The sequence below is a fragment of the Notechis scutatus genome, chromosome 1, assembly GCF_049901735.1.
Source record: "Notechis scutatus isolate UNSWTSFEM ecotype Mainland chromosome 1, rNotScu1.2, whole genome shotgun sequence".
Lineage (NCBI taxonomy): Eukaryota > Metazoa > Chordata > Lepidosauria > Squamata > Elapidae > Notechis > Notechis scutatus.
The window spans coordinates 78,202,643-78,217,403 of record NC_142009.1 but is presented as its reverse complement, the minus strand read 5'-3'; the positions used below and the strand labels follow the sequence as shown (position 1 = coordinate 78,217,403).

Genomic DNA, 14,761 nt, shown 5'->3' with positions numbered 1-14,761 from the left:
GCTGGGAGGACTGAACCGGAAGTCAGGAGAAGGGGAGGAGCCTGGGGACGTTCCTGGGAACTGTCTGGCTCGCCTCCTTTCAGATTGTTCGGGATTGTTCAGGGTGAGCTGCTAGTCCCGCTCCCCGTATATGCTAGTTGAAGAGCGGCCTCAGAATACTCCTCCAGGAATAAGTGCTCTGTTATTCCACTCTCTGTGATACAGCCAGTGCTTCTGAAGCCGCCACTGTTCCAACATTTACGGTCCTGCCGCTGTCAAGTCTGGCTACCTACTTCCAGTGATCCAAGCAAAAGGGTAACTCGCTGAGACAAGCTACGTCACAGTTTGGGTTGCTCTATGAAGGGCTGCTGTTTCATAAGGTTGGGAACCGGGTTTGGAAAGGGGCAGTTTGTTTATCAGGCGACCCAAACTATGTAACAAAAATGAGATTGTCTGTGGAGACTCTCAGTCATCCAGGTCAGGGGTCTCCAACCCTGCCAACTTTAAGCCTGGAGGACTTCAACTCCCAGAATACCCCAGCCAGCTTTGCTGGCTGGGGCATTCTGGGAGTTGAAGTCTTCCAGGCTTAAAGTTGCCAAGGTTGGAGACCCCTGATCCCGGTCATGGTTGTCCCAAAGGTGCTTTTTCCAAGAGGCAACTGGACTTTCTGGTTTTTCAAATCAAATCAAATCAACCTTTATTTTCAGAGTACAACATGTGTATAATGAGATTGGCTGAGCCTCCCTTTGTGCACCCCCCCCCAATACAACTCACAGTGAAGACCAAAAAAAATAAAAAAAAATCCCCAATCCAGTGAATCATGCTCTCTCTCTCTCTCACACACACACACAATCTTATTGCACCATGTGAACTTATTGCACAACACGCTGGCCCAACAAGTCTATCAATACTGTGTTGACATGAAGTTATTTTCCATTCAGGAGTCTTGACAGCCCAGGGGTAGAAACTGTTCTTCAGCCTGTTGGTAACCCTGGCTATGCTTCTATATCTCCTACCCAATGGTAGGAGAGTGAAGAAGTGCTGACTAGGGTGTGAGTCATTCCTGAGAATTTTCCTCACTCTTCTAAGGCAGAGAGCCTTAGCGATGTCATCTAGTGGTATCAGGGGACAGCCTACAGTGTTTTGTGTGTGCTCACCGCCCTCTGTAGTATCTTTCTATCCACGGCTGTCAAGCCAGCATACCACACTGTAATGCAATGTGAGAGGACACTTCCTATAAGTGGACTGGTAAAAAGGAGGTCATCAGTCGCTGTTCCACTTTGTTCTTCACAAGACCCTGAAGACCCTAAGGAAGTAGAGTCTCTGTTGGGCCTTTTCAGAGTGTTGTATAGTTTCCTCCTCCATTTCTCTGGTTCTTTCCATTGCACTCTGGAGCGTAATTCATATTAACCACCAAGCCATTAATTCATATGCTCACATATGATACAATCTAGATCAACATTTCTCAATCTTGATATCTTAAAATTGCCAAAGTCACTGATATTGATAATACCAATTTATAATTTCTGATTTTTATTTTTGTGCCTTTTGAGTCAATTTTTGACTCCTGGCAATTGCTAGGACTGCAGCTTTCTTAGCACTTTTTTTTTTCAAAAGTGGTTCACCCTAGTATTCTTCCTAGGTTTGGGAGACTGTGATTGGCCCTCGCCTAAGGTCACCTACTTAGCTTTTTTGGCAATGGTGGAACTAGTACCCATGGTCTCCCTGTGTCTAGCCTGATGCCTTAACCGCTATGCAAAATTGGCTATTTTTTTATATACCATAAGTCTTTTTCATTCATAATCAAACCTATATCTTTGATTTCCTAAATGCATTCCACAATATCTGGCAATTTCATTGGGATTTATGGCATGCTTTTCCTTCCTATTGGCTTCTCTTTTTCCTTTTAGACCTTGATTTGTATTTACTATTTACTCTTTTTAAAAAATTTCTCTTCAAATTTTCCCTAATCCCATCCTCATGGACCTCTACATATCGATCTTTCTGCCATTATGAAGTTGGATAATTGAGAATTCATACAATGCCTTTTTTTTTTTTTTAGAAAGATGAAAAAGCCTTAGCTACACCCATTCCATATGTAACTTTCTTCATTGAGGAAATAGAGATGGTCAGTCTGAGCATATTTTTGCTGACATGCCACAAGTGCAACCAGTATATCAATGACTCTATCCCTAGGGCAGGGCTGTCAAACTCACGACCCAGATGCATTATGCACTGGCCATGCCTGGTTTAGCGAAGAGGGGGAAAAGTCCTGATACATCATGTGATGCCGCCATGACGGCAGGAGTTTGACACCCCTGCCTTAGAGGAAGAAGATATATATACAGCTTTGTGTTTGTTTTTTTAAAGGAGTAAAGTTTGATAAATTCACCTATTTTTGTGACCCCTTAACATTAATAGGAAACAAAAATCACATCATGGATGAACAACTTTTTTCCAGGAAATTAGATTTCTATATTAAGGCCATTCCATGGCTATATAAAATCTGGAGGCAGTCACTATCACAGACTAACTACTGTGCTTCCCAACATATACGGAATAGTCTTAACATCTTGTAAAGTAAATTAGTCCATAAATATATTTGGGGTATATAAGAACTACCATTTTCTAGATTGACACCATTAAAACTATAAATTGTTTCAAAGTGGTTTATTGCCATTAGAACATTCACGTTGTAATTTCTCCCCATAGGGAAGGTTTACTGCCCCAAAGTTTTTGAAATAAAATAACGTTATCAAAGACAATGTATATATAGTTCATTACAATTGTTGATAAAAATCACAAAAAAGTCAAATTTAACCAATAATCTTTCAAAAGTATTCACTCCTATATGCAGACTTTTTTGGTGTTCGTAATATGGCATCTGCATATGAATGCAAAAATAGAACCATACTACTTATTTTGTTACAAACAAAAGAGTTCAACTGGGCTTTTAAGGGAGATGCTACTTGTACCCCAATGGGATGTAGCACTGTACCTTTGCTTACAGGTACGTGTGCTTATAAAACATCTGGGCACTGAATGTATCATTTGCAGAATGCTTACAAACAAATATAAGATGGTATATTTTACCAAACCATGTAATTGGGGTTTACAAAATTAAGCTGTCAATTTTGTATTCTGATGTAAAATATACAGTAAGTATGAATCAGGATAGAGTTTGTTGGAATCTGCTCATAAATTGCCACTTCAGTGCCTTTTTTATTTCTTCGTAAAATAACTTTAGTAACAAGCGTCAAATATACACATTAGCAGACATAACATATTTAAATTGTTAGCCTCACAAGAGTTAAATGAGGAATCCATTTTCAATTGCTTATATGGAGAATCAATAACAAATCTTGACTTAGTAATTTTTAAAGAATGATGCTCTTGAATATTTTACTTTGCTCCAATGCACTTAAGGAGGCAGAATCACAATTTCAATACATTTGTACATGTGACTTCAAAATAACCAACATTCAGTTTCAAAATCACATTTTATTAATCAATTATGCATTTTCTTGTTTTTTTTAAATTAGTTTTTTTATTTCAGAAAAGTTGGTAGATATTTGAGTTGAATAATTTTGTAAATATTAAAAAAATCTTTTAAGGCAGGAAAGCAATCTAATTTTTGAACAGCTGTGCAGTACTTTGTATAAGGGAAGCTAAAACAGTTAACAAATGATACTGAATGCTAGTATGAATATTTCCATGATGGTGGTGATGCAAAAAAAATGATGGCAAAGTCCTTGTTTATATTCACTGAAGAGCAGCACCTTTTCAATTTTTCTCCATGAATCAAATATTAACTTATTTTTTGTTCATACTGTCAGGAGGAATAAAAATGGAAGAAAAGGATTAATTCATTGACACAGAAGTAGAGTTCAGAGCATGTAAGAAATATTGAAATATTTGAAAGTTTTAGTTATACTCTTAAGGTAAAAGAAATAATCACACTATACTCACTTATGTTTGATCAACCTTCCTCCTTGAATAAGTTGTGCAAATTCATTAGTGAAGTGACAAGCAAACAACAACCAGTTCCTGGGTTGTACCTTATATGCAAACCTCATAAAAGTCAAAGAATAGCAAGAAAGTGCTGTAAAAACAAGTTAAAGATTAAATGACTTCATGTTCTTAGATTTAGAGCAACATTCACGTTTAGTTCTGCAAGTGCTGTGTTATTGCATACCCAAAGAATCTCATTTTACATATATTTTACTATCTTAAAACATTATTAATAAAAGCTAAAACTATGACAGGTGTTATCCTTGAGGGGTCTCTGAGGATTGAGAACTATTTTATAAACGAACCCATCCTGGCATCCAAAAGAAATATGAAAGGCTTACAATGGGTCTCTTTGATATACAAACATAACCTCCACATTTTAGGAGGTAAAGAACTGGGTAATGGAAAATTTGTCTCTTAATGGACAAATAAGCTGGATTTAGACCAGAGTGCTCCACAACAGATAACTGTGTTGTTTTACATGATAACAAGTAATTAAAGACAATAAACTGTTCACTGCTTTCATAGATCTCAGTATGGTGCTTGATTCCTTAAACAGAAACATGCTGTGAAAGAAATTGGTCGTCTTAAGCATGGAACGTAAATTCTTACTCCTGGTTAAGGCCCTCTACTCAAACACCCACTTGAAAGTGTGTACAGGTGCAAATAGTTCTGTAACTCACAGTATATCTACCCATAAGATATTAGATAGGGTTGAATTCTAAACCCAATGCTTTTTAACTTCTATGTGAATTATATTCCAGGATTCGTATATGCTTCAGACACTTATATGACAAAAATCCATGATAAATGTATTAATATCCTTTTATATGCTGACAACATGGTTGTCATGGAGCATTCTCAAGTAAGTCTGAGAAGACAGTTGCAAAAGCTAAATACCTACTGCGATCTTAATTCTCTAAACAACAATAAAACCAAATCTAAAGTATTCCTTTTTGCTAAAGGATTTAGCAAGTAAAGTGTGAATTTGTTCACCTATTTAGGAGTGGCTTTTACCAACACAGGATCATAGGCAAATCATTTTAAAAGAAACTTGGTGAGATCTGAGACAAGTATCAAAACATTATATAAATTGCTTATTTATAGTTAACCAGGGACCTTGGCCCCCATAATGAAAGTAATTAGGGCAAAAATAATCTCAGTGTTGACCTATAGCACTTACAAAAACCATTTCACTTCAATTTCCAATCCGTTTTATAAGAAGCATATTGGCAATAGACAAGAAAATGCTAGCGCTCAGAGCAGAAATAGGTATCCATTCCATACACAGCTACTCAACTATTAAAAGTTTTTATCTACTGGCAAAGGAACCGCTCAATGGATTTCAATAGGCTACCCAAAATACAGTATGTTTAGCTGAACAAATAAGTATGGGTCGACCCACCTCCTGGGTAAGCTGACTTAACCAAAGTTATTTTACAGCATGGCTTTTCTATCTAATATTTACTCTCCACTGCTTCCAGGCAAAGTAAAAAATTTTAAACAGATACTAGATATAGTATCAGTACCCAAACAGGCATGAAGTTCTTGGCAAAAATATTTAAATTGGTTGGCTAAGAATAAAAATACTTTCAAAACCAAGCAATGCCTTGAATGTTTGAAGCAATGCCCAAGAAACCTATTCTAGAGCAAATTTTGAGCTGTTGGATTCGGTGGCCAAATATGGGCACTGCTATCATTGGCCATATCATGAGGGGATATATGTATGTGCAGTGCCCCAGACAATAAAGATTTTGCTCATGTTTTGTTTGATTGTCAACATGATTGCTCATGTTTGTTTGATTGTCCATTTTGGGCTTAGGTATTTGAAATCCTTATTTGAAAGAACAGCCCACTGGGACCTAAATGGCACATTGTGATATTTCTTCCTGATCTCTAATGTATGCTTGTTAGCAGAAATGTTAAATTAATAGATAAAGCAATTTAACTGAGACTTCATTAGTATTATATTTTCTTATCTATTTTATCCTTGAAACAGATCTTGTACTTTACATTTATTTTCTTTGATAAGATTGTAAGACTAATCAATCAATAAACATTGCAAGTTCTGCACATCTAAGTAGTTTATTAACAATTTTAAAAATATGGTTTAAAACTAAAGTTAATTTCACCACTTGCCAAATGTCATTCGGCCACTGATGATTTCTGGTGATTTCTTCATATCACTGATGGCAGCAATGGGAAGTCCCCAGTTGGCAACAGGTCCCCAGAAGTGCTATAATAAAGGCACACAATAAGAAAAGGAACTTCACCTTTTGCCAGTTCAAAAATATTTTAAATCATTTAAAAAAAAAATACAGGACTAGATGATTGTTGTCTCTGATTAATGCAGACCCATTTGGAAGCAAGGATTAAGGACACATTTTGTTCCTTAATCTAAAACACATATCACTGCTACAGCACTTGCAATTCCAAAGAAATACACAAGTACCAAACATCTCATAAGCCATGATACCAGAAGAGAACTGGAAAGCCTTCATGGCATTACTAGCTTCTACTCCATTGGCTAAGCAGCCAAGAGTAAGCATAGTTTGTCTACCATAGCCCCAGTGTCTAGCAGAAGTTCTATGTTGCCAAGTGTTGATAATTTTGTAATACAGACATTTGCTTTCCTAGGACTCCTTTTCTCTAGTTTTTCTTGGAGTACTAGGTATGCAAAATGTTTAACTGATGGGGTAGATCTTTAGGAATTTTAGGATACAGGTAGTATGTAAATAAATGGTACTCCCATGATATGACTGATTGGCAGTAGGTATAACTCTGAATGCCCTTTTTGATTACAACTACATTTATCCCCCTGACAGAAAGCAGAGTGGGTCAATTTAGCATCTGTGTTTCCATAAACATACTAACTTCTCTTGATCCAGCATAGCAGGTACAAACGTGGTACAGACGAACTTGAAGGAACTTTACTGAACACATTTCTATAGGTTTATAATCTACATATATAGCAAACTTTGTCTATAACTAACTTTGTCATCAGTTAGACTAATGAGTTAATTATATTCACTATAGCTTTTAAATGAGGTACAATGAAAGGAGTAACCATTTAGAATTTTCTTTTTTCAGAAAAAAAAATGACTTGAGAAGCTTTGTGTCAAAATTTCAAGTTTTATTTTGGAGCATTTCCCAGGATATTTATTAATTGGGGATAATTTTGTTGTACTATAAATGAAAAGAACTCATCCTGGGGAACAGCTGCACTTCTACTTAAATAATACTATGACTGGCACAATTATAAGTGGCTGAATTGAAGCAGAAATAATACCTTACCGTACTGTTTGATGAGCAGTCATAATGGTTCATCATTTAAGGGGAGATGTGAAAGAGAAAAAAAGGCAATAGCCTCCATGAAATAGAATTCCATATATAAATATTTGTTTTTATTTGTATGTATCTAGCCCACTTTATTATTAAATGCAGTTAAAAGCAGAATACAATTCATTTAAAATTGTTAACAATGACAAAACTATACCATGTTAAAACTCTAAAACAAAGGACAATAGTAAATCAGATTGACACCACCAGTTTTAGGCAAATGCCTATATAAATATACGAGATTTGTACCACCCAGATCTGTGTACCTCTGATAAATATACTTCTTTAAGAATAATTTCCCTAATCTTAATTGGCAGGTAAGTACATATGAGAGAAGGCATTGTTATGTATCCAGGCCCTGAGCTGTAGAACCTATTTACCAGAGTTGTAGTACAAAATTGTAACTAAACTGATTTAGTGGGTTGGGTTGATGCTGAAGAAAAAAGAAGCATAGAAATTTTAGATGTTACCTCCTCTGCACTCTGGACTCAGTTTTACTGTCATCACAACTATCCCCAAACTACAGAAATAGAGGATTATGAAATGTTCCAGAGTAGCATGGTTAATAATACAACAAACTGGAACTGGGGAAGAGAAAAATCAACACTTTACACTTCCAAGCTTAATCAATTTATATACTATATGTACGGCTGAGATATAAAGTTTATTCTAAATTTAATGTTCATTGCTATACCATACCTATATAGCTTTCCCATTATAATAATTATACTCACACATAATTTGAGATTTCAAGGACTTATTTTTAACTGAGTTTCTACATTTACAAGTCACATAGTAATACAAATTATATTCTCTTATCTCTAGATTAGTAAAATAATTATGCTAAAATAAATAATAACCATATAAATATTGATTAGTTTAAATTTACCAACATTCCATAGTGATGAAATAATTTAGAAGCATACTATCTCTGACTTTCTTGCTTAAAAATGGCTCAGTTACACTCACACATATCTGGTTTACCAATTAAGCATGACTACCATCTCTGCTTTGCAATATTACGAATTTTGGGGCCTGGTGGGATGGGGGTATTGCATCCATACTGAAATCGATATAAATATAGTGGATCTCATAAATGTGTGACAATCATTAGCCAACACCTTGAACAAAAGTTCATCAGTCATATCCTGAAACAAATTAAAAGAAAAACTGGGGGAAATGTGACCTGCAAACTGATGACAGGGATCATATGATATCAATGCTGAAAGAGTTATACTGGCAAAACCACAACCGCATCAGATATGCTCAGACAGAAGCAACTTGTACAAGGAATGTAAAAAAAAAGTAAATAATCAAAGATTATGTTTATGTAATAGATGTCTAGTATTAACTGCTAAAAGGTTCCTGTTATAGTTTATATAGCTTTCACTTTTCTGTATGCCCTAAAAATCCTAATATATGCCCCAAATTGCTTCTAAAGGCTAATGGATTCTTTGCAAAGGCTCTGAATAAGTTCTGAGCGTTGCAGCTGGATACAAAAACCATGGAAATTTGGCAGGGTTCCCTTGCTGAAGGTGGAATACTTTCCTACCGTGTTTCTCACAAAATAAGGCCGGGCCTTATTTTTTTTTGACCCCCCCAAAAAGGGCTAGGCCATCTTTTCGGGGGTGACTTAATTCCCCCCCTTGCATCCTCGGGCGGGCAGGCGGCGACAGCTTGGATGTTGACCTCGGCGTTGGTGGGGCACTTTGTATCGGGAGACCTTCTGCCACCGTTGCTGTTCCTTCTCCCCGTGCTGCCACGACGTTTAGAGCAACGCTGTGGCGTTTGGCGCAGCCATGCGCGGGCAGCCAGGGCTCCTCCCTGCAACCGGAGCCCAGTGGAGACACTCGGCTTCAGGCGCTCCTGTCGCCGCCTTCCCTTCGCCTTCGAAGGCAAAGCCAATTCTTTTAAAAATGACGCCCTACTACTGGTACAACAAAGCCTCCCCTGCCCGAGAGGGCAGCCCAACCCCACGTGGGGAGGCAAATCTCCCAGGGCCGCAGCGCAGGATCGGCCCACCCCGGGAGAAGCGCCCAGCCACCATCCCTGCCTGGCGCCAGGCAGAGCGCGAAGAGCTTTGCCTGGGGCGCCCAGCGCAGCTGACAGGCGGGCCCTCCTGCCCGGTGGTGGAGCTCTCGCCAAGGCAGTGAGCGCCTCCCCGCCAGGCCCTCTGCTCATCCCACCAGGGCTGCGCCAGAGCCGTGTGGGCTGGGCAGAGCCAGGAAAGCGAGCCGCGGGTGCGCGCCTGCCTGCCAAGCGAAAGAGCCGGGCCGACCCAAGCTTGGCTTCCTTCCCAAGTCCCTCCAGCCCAAACCCGAAGGGGCCACCGGGAGAGGCTGCCCGAGGCAGTGATAGCGCCTACCCATCCGTGGACAGGGACGCAAGGTGATGGCCTGCGCCACGTCGTCCTCCGAGCTGAGCCCTGCTGAGTGAGCGCCTCTGCCCGATGCCTGTGCCGCGGCAGCGTTTGGAGCTGCCAGCGCATTTGGACATGCGTGGGGATGGAGACGGGCTGGGTGAGGGGTGGAAAGGACGGGTGGCTTCGGGCTCTCCCCGCCGGACCCGCCAGCCAGGAAAGCAGCGCTGCTGTCGCCTCGCCTCCCTGTCCGCAGATGGGTGGGTCCTATCATTGCCTCGGGCAGCCTCTCTCGGTGGCCCCTTCGGGTTCGGGCTGGAGGGACTTGGAAAGGAAGCCAAGCTCGGGTCGGCCCGGCTCTTTCATTTGGCAGGCAGGGATGGCGGCTGGGCGCTTCTCCCGGGGTGGGCCGATTCTGCACTGCGGCCCTGGGAGATTCGCCTCCCCATGTGGGGTTGGGCTGCCCTCTCGGGCAGGGGAGGCTCTGTTGTACCAGTAGTAGGGCGTCATTTTTAAAAGAATTGGCTTTGCCTTCGAAGGTGAAGGGAAGGCGGCGGCAGGAACGCCTGAAGCCGAGTGTCTCCGCCGGGCTCCGATTGCAGGGAGGAACCCTGGCTGGCCCCGCGTGGCTGCGCCAAACACCGGCAGCACAGGGAGAAGGGAAAGCAACTGTGGTGGAAGGTCTCCTGATACAAAGTGCCCCACCAACGCCGAAGTCAACCCAGGCAGCACCATATCCGGGTATGCAACAAAAGTACTTCCTAACGGCAAGCCCCCCCGCCATTCCCCCCCATTTCGCATGTTTAATATAGGCCTTAATTTGGGGGGGAGGGGCTTAATTTGATTTTATGCCTATAAAACATGCTGGGACTTCCTATTGGGGGAGGACGTATTGTTGGAGAAACACGGTACCTATACAAAATACTGTCAAATTCCAGTCTTAAACTATTACCAATGTACTAGAATAAATTGTCGTGCAGATTTTAACCTTCAAATGTAATAATATAAATTTGTAACTTGTTTTTTAAAATATTTTAAGATATATAAAAACATAAAACTTCCACATGTAGAACAAAAGCTGAAATAAACATTCGGTTAATTATATTGGCAGTATTTTAATAATAGAACAATTTTCAAATGGTACTTATGCATAATTATCCACATGGACATCAACAATTTTCCTCAAAATCTTAGCTATACATGCTTGAGACATAATTATATCATTAACTAATATTACAAATGTTTTAATTTTAAAGTTTTTAGCCGTAAAGAATTGCCATTTCAATTACTACAATAAATATTTCTCTCCCAATAAACAAAGCAATAATCTTCACCAATGTGCAGTTTTTAAAACTACATTTGTTTTAGTTAAAAACATATCATGCCCTGTGTTAAATACCTTTCTTTTTCAAAACAATAATTTAGTGGTCAGGCAAGTATTGCAAGGTTTCTTCACTTCAGATTTGCTCAATCTCCTAAGTAATGAACATCTTGGACAGATTTATCAGGAACATTCTTAAGCAATACTATCCCTATTTACTTTTGAGAAAGCACCACAAATGTTTATTTGTATACTTATTGCAGGTGCAATTATCAGTTACTTTATTGCACTAGCATATTAAACCTTAATCTTAGATAGAAAGCTCTGTTGCAAGACTTAACATATTGGCTCTTCAGTTAGTATAGCCATCATCTAGGAAAAACTTTGAAAGGAATTTCACATGCTTACTAGATTCCTGAAGCTGATATTGTTTGTTAATACCTTTCATCAGCAATGTGACAAATTATAATGGCTTTCCAGAAACCTTAATTTCCCTTCACAATCAAGAAGTGGGACAATTATTATTTGACAGGGATTATAGCTCACTCTCATGGCCTATTATTAGAGAGGCACTTGAGAATTTGGGGTTTGTAAATGAATGATTTGGTATAATTTAGCTTTCTGCCTATTTAAAAAGCTTATTTTTAATTCTTGAAATAACATCAAGGACAAGTTGCCATTTTCTTGTTAGAAATTAACTTAGGTTTGTTCAAGTTAGCAACAATTTATATTTGACTTTTCAACAAACCCAGTACCAGATAGATAGTTAACTTTCTGTACAGAAGCAAAAGTATTCATACAAATAGTGAATCTACTCCCAGACAATGCCTATAGTTTTAAAATCAAAAATAGTTATATTTTTTTCAGCAAAGTGTGTTATTTTTGTGGATAAAAATTCAATTGATACGGAAAAAAGAAACAAATTTACTTCAATGTCTTGTGTATTCTCAAAATAGAAACTGTTATGTTCCTCAGAAATATACGTATAAATAATAACAGAGATGAACAACAGCAACAAATCACAACATAATACACTGGAAGTTTATTCAGAAGCATATCCCAGGGTTTACAAAATATTTAATCCAAGCAATCTTTTCGCCTTAATACAGCATTTAGCAGATGCATCTTCCATCACCTTGCCACACTTGTATCAAATTACTTCAAAAAGCAGGAGTCTTATCCTTCCTACCGTCCCTCAAACTCATTTTCGAAACAATTTTCATGTATTCCCGGGGAGAGGGCATCCTTTTTGACGGTGCTGTTGGCTTTGCTTTTCTATTTTAGAAACCCCTTGAGAGCATTTCTCAGTTGGGAAGCCTAATAAGCACATTTTAAAAACTACAGCCTATGCACCAAGGATGGATCGTGTCACAAGCTGGCCTCCTCCTGGCTTTTCATATTAAGAGGGCAGGGCAAGCATTTCAAGGAGAAGAAAACTCTTGTGTGTGGTGAAGCTGCTCTTTGCTTCCTGAGAATTACAATCCTGGTGTAATCCTTGTGGCTTTGTCCCAATCCTCTGCAAGGGAAATTATGTTTTTCTGTCACTAAGCCATGTCCGACTCTTCATGACCTCATGGACTGCAGCCTGCCAGCCCCCACCCCTTCTGACCTTCACTCCCAAAATTTGCCCAAATCCATGTTTGTTATGTCGATGACACTATCTAACCAATCTCATTCTTCTCCTTTTATCGCCAGTCTTTCCCAGCATCTGGGTCTTTTCCAAAGCTTGTCATTGCAAGCACCCAAATATGGGAGCCAACCCTTCACTTGTGCTTCTCTGGGACACAAACCAGGCATCTTTCTTCTGGCTATAAGCCGGCCTTGGTTTTCATCCCAGTCCTTGACCGAGACAGATTTTATTATTTTTATTTTTATAGGACTTCTATGGCCGCCTACGTCATTCATATACACTTATACAGTGACTCCAGGAGGCTCACAATAATCTTTTTAAAGATGTCAGCGGAGTTTCCTGCAGATCCAAGGCAGGAAGAAGGCGGTTCGACAGGGACCATCGTCGGAAGCCCAACTCGGGGCGGGCAGATGACCTTGAGCCGTTTCCAAACGGCTCCGCTGACAAGGGACTTGGACGGAAGGATGGCCAGAAAATCCCGGGGCTATAGCGTTAGATACAGCAAAGCGGAGGAGAAGCGCTGCACCTGAAGTCCCCCGGAGGGTCTTCCAGCTTCGGGGCCCCGCAAAAGGAGGAAACAGTGCAGAGCAGCAAGCGGGCCAAAAAGCGACGAGCCGCCCTCTCCCTTACCTCATGAGGTAATCCCTGAACTCCTTGCTGCGCACATAGTCCGCGGCTTTCCGGGCCAGGGCCGCCGCCATGGCGAAAGACAGGAGAAGGCAGCCGAGCTCTCGGAGGCACCGCCGACGCGGCTAACAATGATAACCTTCTCGGCGGTCGGGAACGAGCCTCCTTTTCACGACCGGCCCGGCGCCTGCCTTACGACAGCGCTCGCGTTTCCATAGCAACCCCCCCATCGTCGATAGGCGCCGGTTCTTCCTCCCCCCCCCCCTACTTTCACTTGACTCGTTCAAGGGCGGGGAAGGAAAGGAGGTTTGCCGTAAAGCACGGACGACGCCGGTTCTCAAGCCGCGTTTCTGTTGGCTGCGGGCAGGGATCGGATGGGTTCTTATTGGTCGGTTGCGGTAGCCTGACGTATCGCTATATGAGGCGCCCTCCGTCGCCTTCAGTTTGCCGGTCAAGGGCAAGATGAGTGGTTCTGGGCGGGAGGCGGGGCTGAGTTCATTTCTTCCTCGGCCATTGGTGGCTGAATTTCGGGGTGCCAGTGGTAGAGGCAGTGCTCCCTCGTTCAGGTTTCCGTATGAAATAATTAAACTCCATCTCTTGCGCCGTATTGTATTTTGGGAAGCGTAGTCCACCTTCTTGCAGTGATCTTGGATGACCCAGAACACTTGCTGATCAAATACGGGAGTCCCTTCTACTTGGTTTGTTTCTTCCTAGGGAAAAGACCTCAAGCTCAAAATGAGATCATTTGAGTTGCCCGTTTCTGCATCTTTTGAAGGATTATATTTTTCACATTACCAAAACTAAAGATAGTATTTCAAAAGTGGATGCATTATACAGTAATTGTTTGATATTCCGTTTGTTTCCTAAACAAATCTAGTTCAGAATTCACACACACATACACCGTCATTTTACACTGCTGTCCATTATAATCCCAAGAATAGATCTTTCCATATTTTAGGAGTTAACATAGCGAATTGCAAGTATATTACTCAAAACTAACAGTCCAGAAAGTTAGCCTCTACTAAAACAATACCTCGGTCTCGATTATGGTGGTTTTAAAAGGTTTTCTACTTGACAACATAGTTTTTGAGAAGTCACTACTAAGTTCAGACAAAATTGGAACAGGAAGATAATAGCTTACTACATTGCACCAGAAAATTTGTCATGGGGATTCTAGAAAAATATTTGCTTCCCATGACCTGGTGGCTCTTAGAAAAGGCTTTAGTTTCTAATCTTGATCTTCACTATATGCCATAATGTCTGTCATGCAGCCCTTCTTTGAATTTCACCAGTATGACCAAAATGATGCTCAAAAGAAATATGGATTTTTGCACTGAAGTTTGGAAAGCCTTTTTAAAAATGAAAAAATATTTGAAGAAAATTTTAAATTTAGAAATGAACAGATTCTATTGTTTCTGGTTATTTATGCATTTCTACAAATAGTAAAGCAATTGCAGAGAAGTCTAGGCTAGAGTTTATTGCTTTGCCTACAGTT

General features: G+C 40.2%; 1 protein-coding gene across 2 annotated transcripts; it reads right to left on the bottom strand.

Moving 5' to 3' along the window:
* Positions 1-2,634: 2,634 nt before the first annotated feature.
* On the bottom strand, positions 2,635-13,399 carry MPC1 (mitochondrial pyruvate carrier 1). Of its 2 annotated transcripts, XM_087969130.1 has the most exons (5): positions 13,270-13,399; positions 7,285-7,357; positions 6,130-6,226; positions 3,949-4,081; positions 2,635-3,808 (listed from the first exon to the last, which is right to left on the bottom strand). In XM_087969130.1, the coding sequence occupies exons 2-5, from the start codon at positions 7,318-7,320 to the stop codon at positions 3,793-3,795; spliced, it is 282 nt and encodes a 93-aa protein (XP_087825256.1). In that variant the 5' UTR covers positions 7,321-7,357; positions 13,270-13,399; the 3' UTR covers positions 2,635-3,792. The 2 variants fall into 2 exon arrangements, with proteins under 2 accessions (XP_087825256.1, XP_087825263.1); XM_087969137.1 differs by lacking the exon at positions 7,285-7,357.
* Positions 13,400-14,761: the final 1,362 nt, after the last annotated feature.

Excerpts from the sequence above, each read along its gene's own strand:
- MPC1 (XM_087969130.1), bottom strand. The coding sequence starts at position 7,320 with ATGATGAACCATTATGACTGCTCATCAAACAGTACG. Across the intron at positions 6,227-7,284 it reads ACTGCTCATCAAACAGTACG|CACTTCTGGGGACCTGTTGC; the intron begins GTAAGGTATTAT and ends CCTTTATTATAG. Across the intron at positions 4,082-6,129 it reads CAGTGGCCGAATGACATTTG|CACTTTCTTGCTATTCTTTG; the intron begins GCAAGTGGTGAA and ends TTGTTTTTACAG.